At 40.4% G+C, this 14,084-nt stretch overlaps 1 protein-coding gene across 2 annotated transcripts; it reads right to left on the bottom strand.

Moving 5' to 3' along the window:
- Positions 1-3,130: 3,130 nt before the first annotated feature.
- On the bottom strand, positions 3,131-13,438 carry LOC103697568. Of its 2 annotated transcripts, none has more exons than XM_008779456.4 (11): positions 12,778-13,438; positions 9,787-10,051; positions 8,517-8,679; positions 7,630-8,389; positions 7,081-7,510; positions 6,801-6,982; positions 6,440-6,596; positions 6,101-6,331; positions 5,663-6,013; positions 4,839-4,940; positions 3,131-3,835 (listed from the first exon to the last, which is right to left on the bottom strand). In XM_008779456.4, exons 1-11 carry the CDS (start codon positions 13,269-13,271, stop codon positions 3,608-3,610), a joined length of 3,363 nt encoding a protein of 1,120 aa, XP_008777678.2. In that variant the 5' UTR covers positions 13,272-13,438; the 3' UTR covers positions 3,131-3,607. The 2 variants fall into 2 exon arrangements, with proteins under 2 accessions (XP_008777678.2, XP_008777677.2); XM_008779455.4 differs by having other exon boundaries at positions 7,630-8,431; positions 12,778-13,437.
- Between the last annotated feature and the right edge of the window lie 646 nt (positions 13,439-14,084).

The raw sequence follows: 14,084 nt of genomic DNA, 5'->3' as shown, positions 1-14,084 counted from the left end.
AAGAGAAATAACTACAACATCTTCATGAGGAGTCTATACTCCTCCTAGGTCGGCGTCAGAGAAGTTAATGATGTCTCTCATGCGCTATCTCTTTGAGACTGCCTCTTGGGGCGCTCGATTGCCTGAGGTGCTTGGGACCTCAGCAGGACCACCAGCGATGGTGTTAAAGACTCCAGTAGTTGGATAGTTGTCAATCGACTCTGAGGGCGATGGATCAAAGGCTAAGGCAAGTGCTTCTAGGTCACGCCAAGCATGGATGTATCGGTCCAACTGTCCACGTCGGATGAGTGCCTTGATCTCGTCCTTGAGCTGGAAACACTCTTGAGTATCATGGCCATTGTTCCGGTGAAAACGACAATACTTCTTCTGATCCCTCTTGAACATCGAGGTTTTCATTCGATGTGGAGGCCACAGGTAGCCTCGACCTTCAATCTCCATGAGGATCTGAGTCCTCGGGGTAGTGATAGGGGTGTCCCTTTCGAACTTCCGAAGGGGGCTCTTGAGTCGTCGCGAGCCCTTTCTTTTTGCGCCAAGCTGAAATGCTCCTTGACTCTCTTCTCTTGTCTCATCCCCTCTTGTCTCCTCGAGGAGCTTACCTACTAGCGGACTCACGATGGGAGGCCATGGCTTCCTCCGCGTTGGCATACTTATCTTCTTGCGCCAACATTTCAGCCAAATCAGCAGGGAAGGGCTTCTCCAAGAAAAAGAAAAAGTGTGACGGTCGTAAGCTGCACTTCATCGCCAACATTGTGACCGACTGACCCATGTTGTAGACCTCCAAGGTTGCCACATTGAAACGACTGACATAGTCCCTGAGGAACTCTTTCTCCTTCTGCTTAATGTTGAGCAATGTGTCCAAACCGCGGCACCATCTTCGACTAGAGACCAAGTGTACCACGATGAGGCGGACGAGCTACTCGAAAGAGTGGACAAATTTGGGCCAAAGCCCTGAGAACCAGAACCATGCCACCTTGTAGAGGGTTGCAGGGAAGGCCTTGCAAAGGAAGTCATCGGTGGCTCTTTGCAGCATCATGAGAGCTTTGAAGCTCTTCAGGTGATCTAGAAGATTCGAGGTGCCATCATACGGCTCTACTTGTGGCATCTTGAACTGAAATGGAATCGATTCCTCCATGATCTGTCTGGTGAAGGGGGGCTCCGAAAAAAATTGAGGTCATTGTTCACCCATGGAGCCTATCCCCTGAGGGTCTGAATCTATCGACCCATCTCATTGATTCTCCTATCGAGGTTGGCATCCCGCTGGGGTAGAGGATCCATGTGGCGAGGAGGTGAGTGACTCGAAGCGGATTCTTTGTCAGAATGTGGGCTTGGAGTCCACCGTTTTCCATCCCGACCAAGACTACTCTGCTAGGTGTGTCTATTCTAGCGAGACCGCCCCAAGTCTTGGCCTCGGGAGCGGTGGCTGACCAGGTGTATGTGGTGCGCCGGCGATTGAGAGTGGTGGCTAGGCTGACAAATTCTGGCTGGACCGGTTTCGGTCGTGCCATTGCCTGCTGCAAGCTTGGACCGCCGTGACCAACGCCTACTGTTGAATGAGCAGGTTGAACTACTTATTGCCCACAAGCACGGTGGAATGTTCTAACAAAGTAGGTTCTGGGCTCTACAACGACTCTTAGGAGGCCGGAGTACGGCGTTGTGAGGCATGTGATGCGCCGCAAACTCATCGTGACGTTATATTGGCGGTTTGTTCCTTCGATCGATATCGATGTAGATAGGGGGTGAAGTCTTCCTCCAGAGCCAATCTATTGCCGCAAAATTCAAACTGAGGTCGGAGCGCAGCTTGGAATGACCTTGGGGTCGGCTAAAACTGAGCTGGATAAAGTGGTTGAGGTGGGCTGGAACTGGTCTCTTATGGATTGGCCTGCAAGAAATTCACTTGCTGGAGAGTTTCTAGCAGAAAATCCTCCGATGTCTAAGTCAGAATAGTGAGACAATAATATAGAAAGGAGAGATTTTAACATAATGGTGTTATCTATGGACGATATTATGTTGTGTTGTTCTTACATGTCATGCTTGAGGTCCCCCGAACTGTCCTTAGGGAGTCAGTTTTGTCATTACCCGGGTTGGCGTGCACCAATGGTCAAGTGGTGGCCAGTAGTACGGCCTCGACAAGGACAACATACAATGCTGACTGCATGCCGAATATAGAGCTGTTGCAACAGCTAGTCACTATCATGACGACCGATTGCCAGGACTGTCAATCCCTATTGGCAGGTGTCGATTGGTTTCTTGGTCGGAAGCAAAGTTGTTCGCCTTAGTCGGTTGGCTCCTCAGTCATAGGCGAAATTGTTCCCCTTGGTCGAAGGCAAAATTGTTCACCTTGGTCAAAGGCGAAGTTGTTCACCTCAATTGATTGGCTCCTCGACTGGGGCCAAAGTTGCCTACCTTAATTTGTAGCAAAGTTGTCAAGGTCGGTCTGGTCCGAAATCGAGGTGTCTAATATTTTTTCCATCAATAATAAAATTAAATTATTTTATATTCATAGTTACTGCAGTAGGCATTCATATGTTAAGAGAATGATAGTTAGTAATATTATATTTTATTATTTATAATAATAACAATAATGTGATAAATATTGTATTATAACAGAAAACATGAAGAATTCACCATTTCTAAGGATATCCTTACCATGTTAATTACAAGATATTCTCTTTCCATGCCAAGCAACCAAATGGTTGTAATTCCGTTTGCAGTTTCCGATTATAGCAACGGGACAACACCCCTTTCTACAACTGCAATTCCAACTGCAGATGATTGAGTTGCTGTCTATGATTCATATACAATTGAATTGCAAGCAAACAAACAGCCCCTTATCATAATATCAATTACTCTGAGATACATATACGAGCATTCTATTTTATACAGAAATTCTTTAGCCATGATGTTCCACAAATCACAAAGAACCAAGCATGGATACGTTCCAATGCATAGGACTCCAACCATCGTGGGATTTGAGAAAGATCAAATGTACATAGTCTTACCCTAAGTATAGATGGACTACTTCCGTGTTTCCAAACCGACACCATCAAGCTTCAATGGAGCAAGTTATCACTGCACCAAGACTAGCGGTGAAATTCCACTCCATATTCTTTGATTTCAAATGCTTCTCAAATTTGTCCCTGGAATCAGATCAAAAATTTTATTACAGAAACAAAAATTTCTGCAAATCTACATCTTTGTTCGAACATCATTTCTTTGATCACAATAATAAATTGAGAACTCTCACAACATTTGGGAAGAATAAATAAACTTGCTAAACCTCAACTGAAAAATAATAGTACAATTGCTATTCGTTGTGAACAGATTCGGGGGCTGTTAAAAAATAATGTAAAACATAAAACCATCCCCTTTGTCCCAATGAGATACAAGCCAATTGTGGAAGAAAGGCTGCTCGATACAAATTATCAATGGCGACTCTAGGCTTCCCTCCAAACAAATTAAGTAGATTGCATGATAATCATAGAAATTTGGTGACTGGTCCAAACACCATCTTCTTCAGCTGTCAGGGAGTGATAAGCATATGATGCCTCAGTACTACAACGGCACAAAAAATTGCTGGAGTTGCATATAATTAGCCACAACTGCTCAGCTAAGTTTCAAGAGATTGTGAAGAAACAGCGAAGAGTGAGTCATAGATGTCCTGGGCAGTAGGACGGTCAGCTGGGTTTCCACTAGTACACTGGTAAAAAAGGTCTACCAATAGCTTCAAAATTTTAGCATCAGAATCACAAAATATCTCTGATTTTGATCTTGACTTCGGCTCATCCGGCGATGCAAGTGCTTCCAGTTCTGGAGTAAGTCTTGGGCGTTGTTTCATCTGTTGATCAAGATACAGTAATCTTAAGCACAAAAACAAATAACAATATTAAGGGATATGCTGCAAAGAAGAAAGCACCTTGGATATGTCAATCAATGATTTGGGTAAATCATCTACAAGTACATTTTACTCTTAAGTTGTTGATAACAGTAATGAATGGTGTATATCAAATTCTTATCACCAACATCCAAGTTGAGGTATAATGGCTGATCTTGTAACATGTAATGAGTTGGCATATTAGATCAACGTCTTAATAAAATTATGAAACTGTAAAGGCATTCTGAGAACTGGGAGGCTTAACTACCATCAAGGTGTCAGGCTGCATTTTGCCCCAGTTTATGATCTCCCCTATCCTTTACTATTTATTTCAAAGAACTAGGACACGCGAAAGCCGGGCTGAATATTGGAGCGAAGGCAGGATCAAGCCCATAGAACAGGCTTTTGCTGATTTACCCAGTAAGCACCTTCGCCTGTCTTTGCTAGTTATAAATTTAAAAAAAAATGATATTTAGAGAGTAAAAAAAGTTGAAGTCTTATAAATCATAAATCTGGGAATTTCTGTTCACAAAGTTAACATTCGAAATCTATGATTTTTCTTTCGCAAAATATTACTACTTTTAACTCCTATTATCACGCAACAGATAAACCCTGCTAGAAAAATTTCAACTATGACACTCAATGTTATATTATAACATGAGAAAAGAAAGCATATGCAGCTTTTAGGACACAATTAGGCTTGTTTGTAAAGTGTTATTGTATATTTTGAATGCTGAGTTATCAGGTATTTTCTAATAGGCAACGGATAAAAATAGAAAAATAACGCTGCTTATTCAGGTATAACAAGAAGTGTGGAAGCAGGGGGGAATGCAGAGAAAGCAGGGAAGGAGAAAAAACCAATTCTATAGGCCTGAAAAAAACTCAAGGTTTTTATGGGAAGCTATTTAATTTAAAGTTAAAAAACCAAATATCATGGAAACACATTTTTTTTTCAGAATGAACTTACTTGCAAGAGATCATATATTTCTGATTCGGATTGCCCAATGTATGGTATTTGGAGGGTCAGCAATTCCAATAAAAGACACCCATATGACCAAATATCCACCTCCTGCAACCACGAAAAAATTGCTATGGTCACAACAAGTAATATTCATCAGAATTTAAACATAAGCAATCTGCTTAAGACTAGCTGTCAACCAGACATCAGCTCTCCTCTCTTTCGATTGGAGCTTAGACCAAGATTGGATTGTCAATCAAATAACAAGTACAAAATGAGATAATGATAAAAAATCTACAAATCAAAACCACGAACCACCCAGCACAAACCCACGAAAGCATAAATTTAAGGCATTGCAATTTAACAAAAAAGAAAAAGAAAAATATATATAATTTTTAGCTTTTATCTCAGGTATAATTAACTCCTCATGTAGCAAGCCCTAGTAAACTTGTTTCATGTAGTTATATTTACAATCTCGCGTTAAAGCAATCTTGAGTCTTATCTCTAACAAAAATTCTTTTCCACTGCTTCCTTCCAAGCTTCTATACAAACAGGAACACAGGTCAGCTATGGGAGAACTTATAAGAGAAACAAGGATATGTTTTTCTCATACACTTGCCTACAATTTTCTCTGATTACTAGCGGAGAGAGAAAATAAGGAGGGAAGAGAATATTTCAAAACAGAAACTGTGAATCATGCAACATCTTAAGGAAGCATTTAAAATATAACGACAGAACCCCTGGCTGCAAAAAAATTAATAAGAACATTACCAAGACCAGCAGGACTTCAAAGGACCTAACTATCTAGGTAGGTAGCAAGAAGCAGGAATTACCAGCCCATAAGGATTTCTTTTATGCATAGCTTGCACCACCTCTGGAGCCATCCATCGTGGAGTTCCAACACAAACATCAGGCGGATGTATGCCAAGGTGAGCAATACAGCATGTGTGCGCGAAAGATTGGAGAGGAACTGATCTATCAAAATCAGAGAGCTTAACAATTGGTGTACCATCACTTCGCCCGGAATCCAGATCGATTAAAATGTTCTCACTTTTTATGTCACGATGAATGATGTGCTTAGAGTGCACTTCAACCAACGCCCAAGCAACATCTCTAGCAATAGATAAAGCAACATCAACTGGTACATGCTTCTCACCCTTTTTAGCTAATTTGCCTAAATAACTCTGCAAAGCATGAAGGAAGCCAACTTTTAGAACCATTTTATGAGCTTATGAGAAACAAGGGAACAAGCATTTTGACATGTAAATTACCTTAAGAGATCCCCCCTTTACATACTCCATAACAATTATAGACTGCAACAGCCTATACTCTTTATTTCCATCTGCTGTAGAAACCCACTTAGAAGCAAGCTGGTGACCATAAATATCTACTATACATCTGTGCTTCTTTAATGCACCTAGCATTCTTACTTCCCCTAAAAATGTGTACTCAAAATCTCTAATTTTCTCATCCAATGCCACACATGCTTCTAATTTACGCACCTACAACAACCAAACTTCCATATTAAATATAATTTAAAGCAAAAAATAGCCCATGAGCTATAGGAAAAAAATCAACAACAAATAAAAAGCTCCAAAATGAATGCTTACCTTCACAGCAGCATCAACAGTTCCAAATTTGCAATGGAAGACGGAACGGGATGCATTCTCATTTCCAGAGTAAAGGGAGAAAGAAGGAAAAGAACATCTGAAGATAGGAGAACTCAAGGTTTCCAAAGGAACATTAAGTCGACTAAGTGGGATGTACCTGAAAGAGAAGAAATTTGTCAATAAAGCCTCATGTTTAAGGGAAGAAAAAAAGACCAATTAAAGGGATGGCATACAGCTCACTCGACTTTCATTTGAATTCCATAGTCTTACTAAAACGTTAAAGCATGGACATGATAGACAGAAATCAATCTAAAACAGCAGCCAGTCCCCAAGAAAATCTTATTCCAAAGGAAAAACTCACCTACAAAAATACTCTGGATCTGTTTCTTCTCGTATGTCAGTTGGATAACACACATCAACAATCATTCGTACCCATGAATTTCCCCTTCTAACAAGAATAGTGTTCCAAGCATGCGCCATGAAATCTAGATATCCCCTTACAAGCTCACAAGGGATTGGAGGATCTGCTCGATCACATAGATACTGCAGCAATTGAATTGTTAATCAGCACACATTTACAAATAGGAAAAATATGGGATTCAAAGTTTACCTGAGAAAAAACAGTGGAAAAGTGGAATCACCTTCATTAGCACAGCTCTGTGCCTACAAACACCAAATCGCAGTATTCCTATAGGCACAACATTTGAATTGCGTGTTTCCTTGATGAACCGCAGAGATTTTTCACAAAGATCATTGAAATTAAGACTTCCTAAAATGCCATGCATCTGTTTCAACGTGTCACCACTATTATCATAGGTGTTTGCAGCAGAACAAGTACAGACAAAAGGTTGCTGCTTATTTAAGCCAGCAATAGCTCTTCGTGTTCTCATAACTGAAGCACTTCTGTCACTTCCCCCAAAACAATCTGATACAAAGAGAGCAAGGACCGATGCCCTTTGCAAGTTGTCAACCCCATCCTCCTCACTTACAGCAGTTAAACTTGACCATTTTAAACTAGACATTAGTACTTGTGCAGAAAAAGCAATGGCATCCAGCTCTTCATCTTTCTCCCTAAAAAAACAGAATAAGTCAGTCCCTGGATATTTCCATGTTGATCAAAATTTCAAAAAATATGATACAACTAGTCATTATAAAGTGCAATCAAAGTTTGCCACAAAGCATAGAGTCACCTGTCCAAAAGAATAACTTCACGTGAATCTAGGCACAGGCTCTGTTCATAATCTTGTAGTGACATGAAGGGCCGATCACGTCCTGCATCATAGAATCCATCTGGTAGATGGTCATCGATGCTGCAAAATGATTCGGTGCTATACTTGCAGGATAGATTTGAGCATTCATCAACTGGCCTGCGAAATTTGCTTGGTTTAGGATTATCGAGATCCTTATCAGAGTGCCTTTTTGATTTTAAAATGAATTTAGATGCCTCCGACGAGGAGTATTCATCAGGCACATTTAGATCAGTAAGAGGATAGACTGGAGAAACATTATCCTCTCTCTCATTTTCAAGATCACAATCCTTATTCAAGCCAGAAGACTCAGATGTAATGCATGAGTTGTTATCTCTATTATCTCTCTTATGCAATCCAACTTTTTCATTGTCAGCACAGTCATGTAAAATCAGAAAAGCACCATCTTTGGCAAGGCCACATCCATCACCGTCAGCAGTGCTTGATATATCTTCTGTTATAGCACCTGATTTTGCAGAACCATCTAACAATTTCTCTTCATCTACAGCAATATGCAACTCGGAGTGTCTATTTTCCATACATGAATCATTTTCTTCAGCCATCTTCTCTGTCATATTATCATTTTGATCTTCGCTTTTCCACTTTCTGCTGTAGTTCAAACGCTCCTGGCGAGCTCTTTGCTGCAGATAGTCACGACGCTTCCATCCCTTTTTCATCCTTTGTGTTGCATGACATTTATAACCTGATGAGGCCTCAGGATGTAAACATGAGGATGTAGAACAACCTGACTTAAGAAGAAGAAGCAAATCAACCCCACTAGCATGCACAAGATCAAGAGAGGGGAAAAAGTGAAGGACATCAAGCATTACCGTTACATGAACGTTTACAATGGCTCCTATGGACTGCCACATCTTGTACATCCACCTCAGCTAAAGATTTAGTCATCTCATCCTTAGCAATGCCTTCCCCATTCCCCTTGAAATTGTAGCATATCCATGATGGAATTTGACAATCACTGGGGAGCTTATTGTACTTCGAAGAGAGAAAGAAAGAAAAAATGGAAGTTAAGGCAAAAGAACATATCAGGTCTCCATAATCAACAAATATAAAGGAAACTAGCTAGAAACTAACTATCCTCTTAGCACCAAGAGACACTTTTAATTCCAAAAAAATATACACAAGCCATGAGTGAAAGATAAGACAGCTAGAAAGCAGTTTATCCTTTATACAATGGTAGAAGTAATACGGAAACCAAATAATACAGATTAGTTTTTCTTGCACAAGATGTCTGCTTGTATTAATAAGACCAGAAACCAGAACTACTACGTCCAATAAACAAGATAGAAAAGAGTAGGCATGACTCGCTTATATCAAATTTATAAGGTGAAATCTCACTCCAAATTTATAAATGTTAAATTCTAAATGGATTAGCCAATAAATTTTTCACAATAGAATAAATCAAGGAAAGTATCTCATTTCTTCCATTAGAATCTCATGCGAAATTTGTAAAGTGAAATCCTAAATGAACTGCTAACAGATTTTTCCCAAGAAAATAAACAAGAAGTAAACTCATTCTACCATAAAAAGAAATAAAAAAGGGATTCAACAAATGATAACTGCAACATTCTCAAACAAATGAAGTCTAAATCAGTCTTTCGACTGCATAGGATTTTTAGTTCAGCCAAGAAAAAGGTAAAGAACACCAAAAAAATATAGAAATCTACTTTTTATTGATCTCGCTCTCCTATGCCCATCTACCTCATCCTTTTGTTTAAACTTATTAGTTTCTACTATTTTCTGCTCCTGTCGCTCATATAAATAAACAAAATGCATATATACAGAAGAGAATACATTACATCAAGATATCAAGGCTAGCTCAGAATTTTTAAATGAGAAATTAAAGTTGTGACCTTTTCTCAATTTTGCATAGTTACAACCACAACTAATGGAAAATTGACATAGACTACTTCCAATTAAATGATTAAAAGTTCAAAAGGCTTTGTAGCACAGAAATATGTGGATTTCAATCATTTCAAGTGATGTTTACTGAAAATGATGACTACCAAAATACACAGGAATAACCAAGTAACGAAGATAACAAGTACGATCTGAATGATGAGTAGTAGTATTATATAATACCTGAAGATTCAAATACTGGAGCGTAAGCATAGATGCTAGTTTAAGTGACGTCAATGAAGTCAGCCTATTATTTGACAAGTCCAAATTTTCAAGACTCCTCAAAGAAGATATTCCCAATGGAAGGTCCACCAACTTATTATTAGCAACTTTTAATGATCTAAGAGCACTCAACTCAGCAATATCATTAGGCAAGTTCTTCAGCTTATTGAATGAAAGATCAAGCTCCTCGAGTTTTTTAAGGCACCCAATTTCAGGAGGAAGGTATCTGCAGATGGTAAAAATAGCATCATATTAAAGAAAGCCTTTCTTTGCTTCAGTATTGTATATTTCTTTAGCATATCGTTCTTTAGCACAAGTCAAAGAATGATTCCAGATATAGTATCTTGACAGGTTGCTCAATCACAATAACAAAATAGTATAGTTCAACTAGGAAAACTTGAACTTTGAGGGGAAATAAATTCAAAAGATTCAGCAAAAGTTTGATAGTACTAAATAAATAACTAAATTACAAAACAAATGAAAATATAGGAGCATTGTATAACTGAATATTGGTTTGTGCTGAAAAACAATCATGGACAACAAAACAACATATATTAACATGAATGATAACACCAATAACAATTAACATTACAAAAATGAGTTCTTGAATATTTTATGAACAGGACATGAACGATTCATGAACAATTTGTAGATTTTACAAACGACAATAATCCATAAATGATACATTCATTCCGGATTAGTTCAGAGAAATCATTTGGCCAGTTAAAATTGCAGGAACAGTTTGAAAACTTTCCAGCTGCTCTGAAAATAGTGTGACTATACCAAGGAATAGGACTACTGCTGTCATACAGCCAACTGCAAAGGTCTAGCATTGTTTGCTGTCAACATCCCAAGTGACAGCGTCTAAACATTTAAGGCTCAATGATGCTTAAGAAAGTGGAATTTATGCCTAGGCAAGTGGACTCTATGTGGTAACTTTAAAGAAAGGTGGGCACCATGGAAATTAAAGGACCAGAACCATGTCGTTTGGCTAACAGAACCATGTGACAAAATGCCTAAGCAAGATAAATTACTGTAGTCAATTTAAAAGGTGGGCACCGTGGAAACAGGAAACTAAAGGACCATTAACATGTAGTTAGGCTAACAAAACTATGTTACAGAACAAGCAACTTTAGTATTTAGGTAAAAAAAAAATTCTAGAAGTGATAGGTTAGTATCATGATCAAATGCAACCAACTTTCATGGAGTTAGGCTGTGGTGCTGGCAGAGTTGCACAAAAAAATTAAGTTGGAATTAGACAATTGAAACACTTGAATTTGCATCTTCACTAAAATGAGCATGCATGCTATAATGATTGTTTAAGTAAAAAGAACTATTGGCAATATTTATTTATTCATATTTAACTTTTATAAATATTTTGAAGCATTTCTTAGTATTTTTAAAAAATTAAAAATAGTCATGAAGCTTGAGACCTGGCTCAAAGCTCAACACCCGAGTAAGGGCCAAGCTTGGACCAAGAAGTTAGGCCATAAGGCCGAGCTAAGTCGGCCTTGAGCCTCAGTAAATTGTGTTGACCTTTGGAAAAAAAAAGTTGGTCTGGCACATAAATAGGTCTACTATAGAGTCAGTTATAACAACTTATTATGATCCAAGTGGCCCAAACCGAAGATCATTGCAGCACCCTAACTAATATCAACCATCTGTTCTTGTGTTTCTCACTAGGTTCAAAATCACTATCAAATCTTCCACCATAATGCATGTGTCTAGCTAGTCTAAGAACTCAACATGATTTACAAGAACACAATGACCCCTACATAAGGATCCTCAAGCACCTTAACAAACCTCTTGCCAGAGTTGGCATAGGTTGAAACCTTATCCTTCTTTATGCACACATCAAAATTCTCCTAGAAACTAGCATAAAGTAAATCAAGCTAACCACGTAATAACCAAAGTAACTTATACAACCTTTTAGCAGTACTCTGTTGATCCACCCTTACCATTACTTCAGACAAAAAATATTTAGTTTGAATGTAAAACATGAAGATCACATAGCAAAGGCTTTATGGATTAGTTCCAAATTGACCAATATAGTGACCTAATTTCTACTTGCACAAGGCCTAAACTAGACGCCAAAAGATAATAATTAAATCTATGGTCTACTATGCCGGTATCGGGCCCCGGACCAGTTGCCCAGCGGCATGGATCGGTACGGGCCCGTGTCGTGTCGTGCCGAGTCTGTACTGACACAGTAGAAGAGGTAGGAGAGAGAGCGGACGAGAAAGAGAGAAAAAGAGAGAGAGAAGAGGGAGGAGGGAGAGAGAAGAAGGGTGGCAGAGGCCAACGACCCGGACAGGAGGCAGAGGAAGGCTCCGTTGCCGGGGGGGGTCTGGCCCTTTTTTTATTTTGCGATTTTTAAATGAAGTCGACAAGTTGATTTGCCGACTTCACTTAATAATCGCAAAATTAAAAAGGGGTTGGACCCCTATTTCGAACAAAACAGAAAACCCGGCCTGTTTTTCGGCCGTGGAACCCGGAGAAGCGTCCTCCGCGCGGCTCGCCGGCCGGTGCCGGCCCTCTGCAGGCTAGCCTCGACCTCCCTCTCTCTTCCTCTCTCACTCTCTCCCTCCCCCACTCGCTCTCTTTTCCTCTCTTTCCTTTCCCTTCTCCCTCTTCGACAATGGATTTCTTTTTCATTGCCAGAACCGTCCCGGTCCGCCGCCTGGACCGCTCCATACAACCGGAACCGCCCGATTCGGGAACGTTCTGGCAACCTTGATTAAATCAGAAACTTAAACTTCAAATTCTTGGTCTATGTTACTCCAATATCTGCAGTCTTTTATCATGATATTTTGTTTTCAATTGAACCAATCAACATCAAAATCATAAGCAGAATCTAAACCAATGAACCAGACACCAAACAATTTCAATGACATTAATCTAATATAGAAAAAGTAATTTTCTTTTTAAGACTATATCAGGACTAAGGAATACCTGATAGAAAAGTGGCATATGGAGAGCTTTGTTAGGCACTGGAGCGCAGAAACCTCGGACAGTATAGAAAACGCCGACGACCTCGGCGGCGCCTTACAGAGCTCGAGCTCCTTCAAAGACCTGAGCTTTCCGAACGGGATACCCGAAATCCCCGGCAACGTGACCTTCACCTGCAAACGCTCGAGTTCCACCAAATCCCCAGCCTCCGGCGGCAGCACCTCGATGTCATTCGCGAAGAACTTGAGCGTCTTGAGCCTCCCCAGCTGCCCTATCGCCCGCGGGACCAGGTGAAAAGTATTCCGGTACACGTACAGCCCCTCGGGGGCCCCGTCCGACGGCGGCCTCTCGAACAGCGAAACCTCCCACGTCTGCCCGGAGACGTCAACCACCGGCTCCTCCCGGCCATCCGATGGGGCCTTATTCTCGGCGGTTTCCTTCTCTCCGAGCGTATCCTCGCCGACGGAGGCAGTATCCGGCGTTCCGGAGGAGTCCATAGGCCGCCGGGAGGGCAATGATCATGCGCAGAAGACCGCGATTGGATCTTGGACGGGGAAAGCTCGGTTCTTGGAGGCAGGAGGAGATTCGCGAGAGGGTTTTGGAGCCCAATTAGGGTTAGCGTTTCGGAGAAGGAGAAACCCTAGATGGGAATCGGTCAGAAGATAAAGTGAGACAAGGGAAGCGTCTTCCGGATATAAAAGCACAATTTTAGCCCCGAACTTTTAAATTTTACCAAAGCTACTTTCTGACCGTTGTAGGAGGGCATCTTGGTAATTTGGTAGAAGAAGCCAGTCAAACGGCGGAAGTACGACAGGTGGCAGGATGGAAAGGGAAGATGGATTTACGAATTTGCCATTATCATTTTATTTTTAGATTTTGGATTAGATGAGGGGGTGTTTGTACAGCCGGGTGACGAAGAATGCGGCGCACTGAGTCGCCTCTTACGCAGCATACTGCACCGGCATCCTCACATGGGGGCATTGGAGCATGTACCATTGGCACTATAGCGTATTTTGCACTGTGACTATTCAGGACGTGCTTACGGCTTTATGTAGTAAAACATATGGATTATATATATCGTAATAGGATTATGGTTGTTAGTTTTTTTATTTAGTGCAATGGCATATATTTAATTTGGTGGATTCTATTTGTAAAGTTTAGCTTTTAACTAAAAATTGTGAGGTTAGTAGAGTTACTAGGATCCTTAAAGAAACTGTGTGATAATATCGAGGACTAGGGCTTTATTCTTTGAAGACTCGGCAGCAAGCATTTTAAACTTGCTGCCAGAGTAAAACTTGCTGATTGTGGGC

Source organism: Phoenix dactylifera, chromosome 8 (genome assembly GCF_009389715.1).
Source record: "Phoenix dactylifera cultivar Barhee BC4 chromosome 8, palm_55x_up_171113_PBpolish2nd_filt_p, whole genome shotgun sequence".
NCBI lineage: Eukaryota > Viridiplantae > Streptophyta > Magnoliopsida > Arecales > Arecaceae > Phoenix > Phoenix dactylifera.
This window is presented reverse-complemented; position numbering and strand designations above follow the sequence as displayed.

Coding starts and splice junctions, on each gene's coding strand:
- LOC103697568 (XM_008779455.4), bottom strand. CDS start 13,271: ATGGACTCCTCCGGAACGCCGGATACTGCCTCCGTCGGCGAGGATACG. Junction 10,052..12,777: donor ATATGCCACTTTTCTATCAG/GTATTCCTTAGT, acceptor TACCATCTGCAG/ATACCTTCCTCCTGAAATTG. Junction 8,432..8,516: donor TTGTAAACGTTCATGTAACG/GTAATGCTTGAT, acceptor TTCTTAAGTCAG/GTTGTTCTACATCCTCATGT.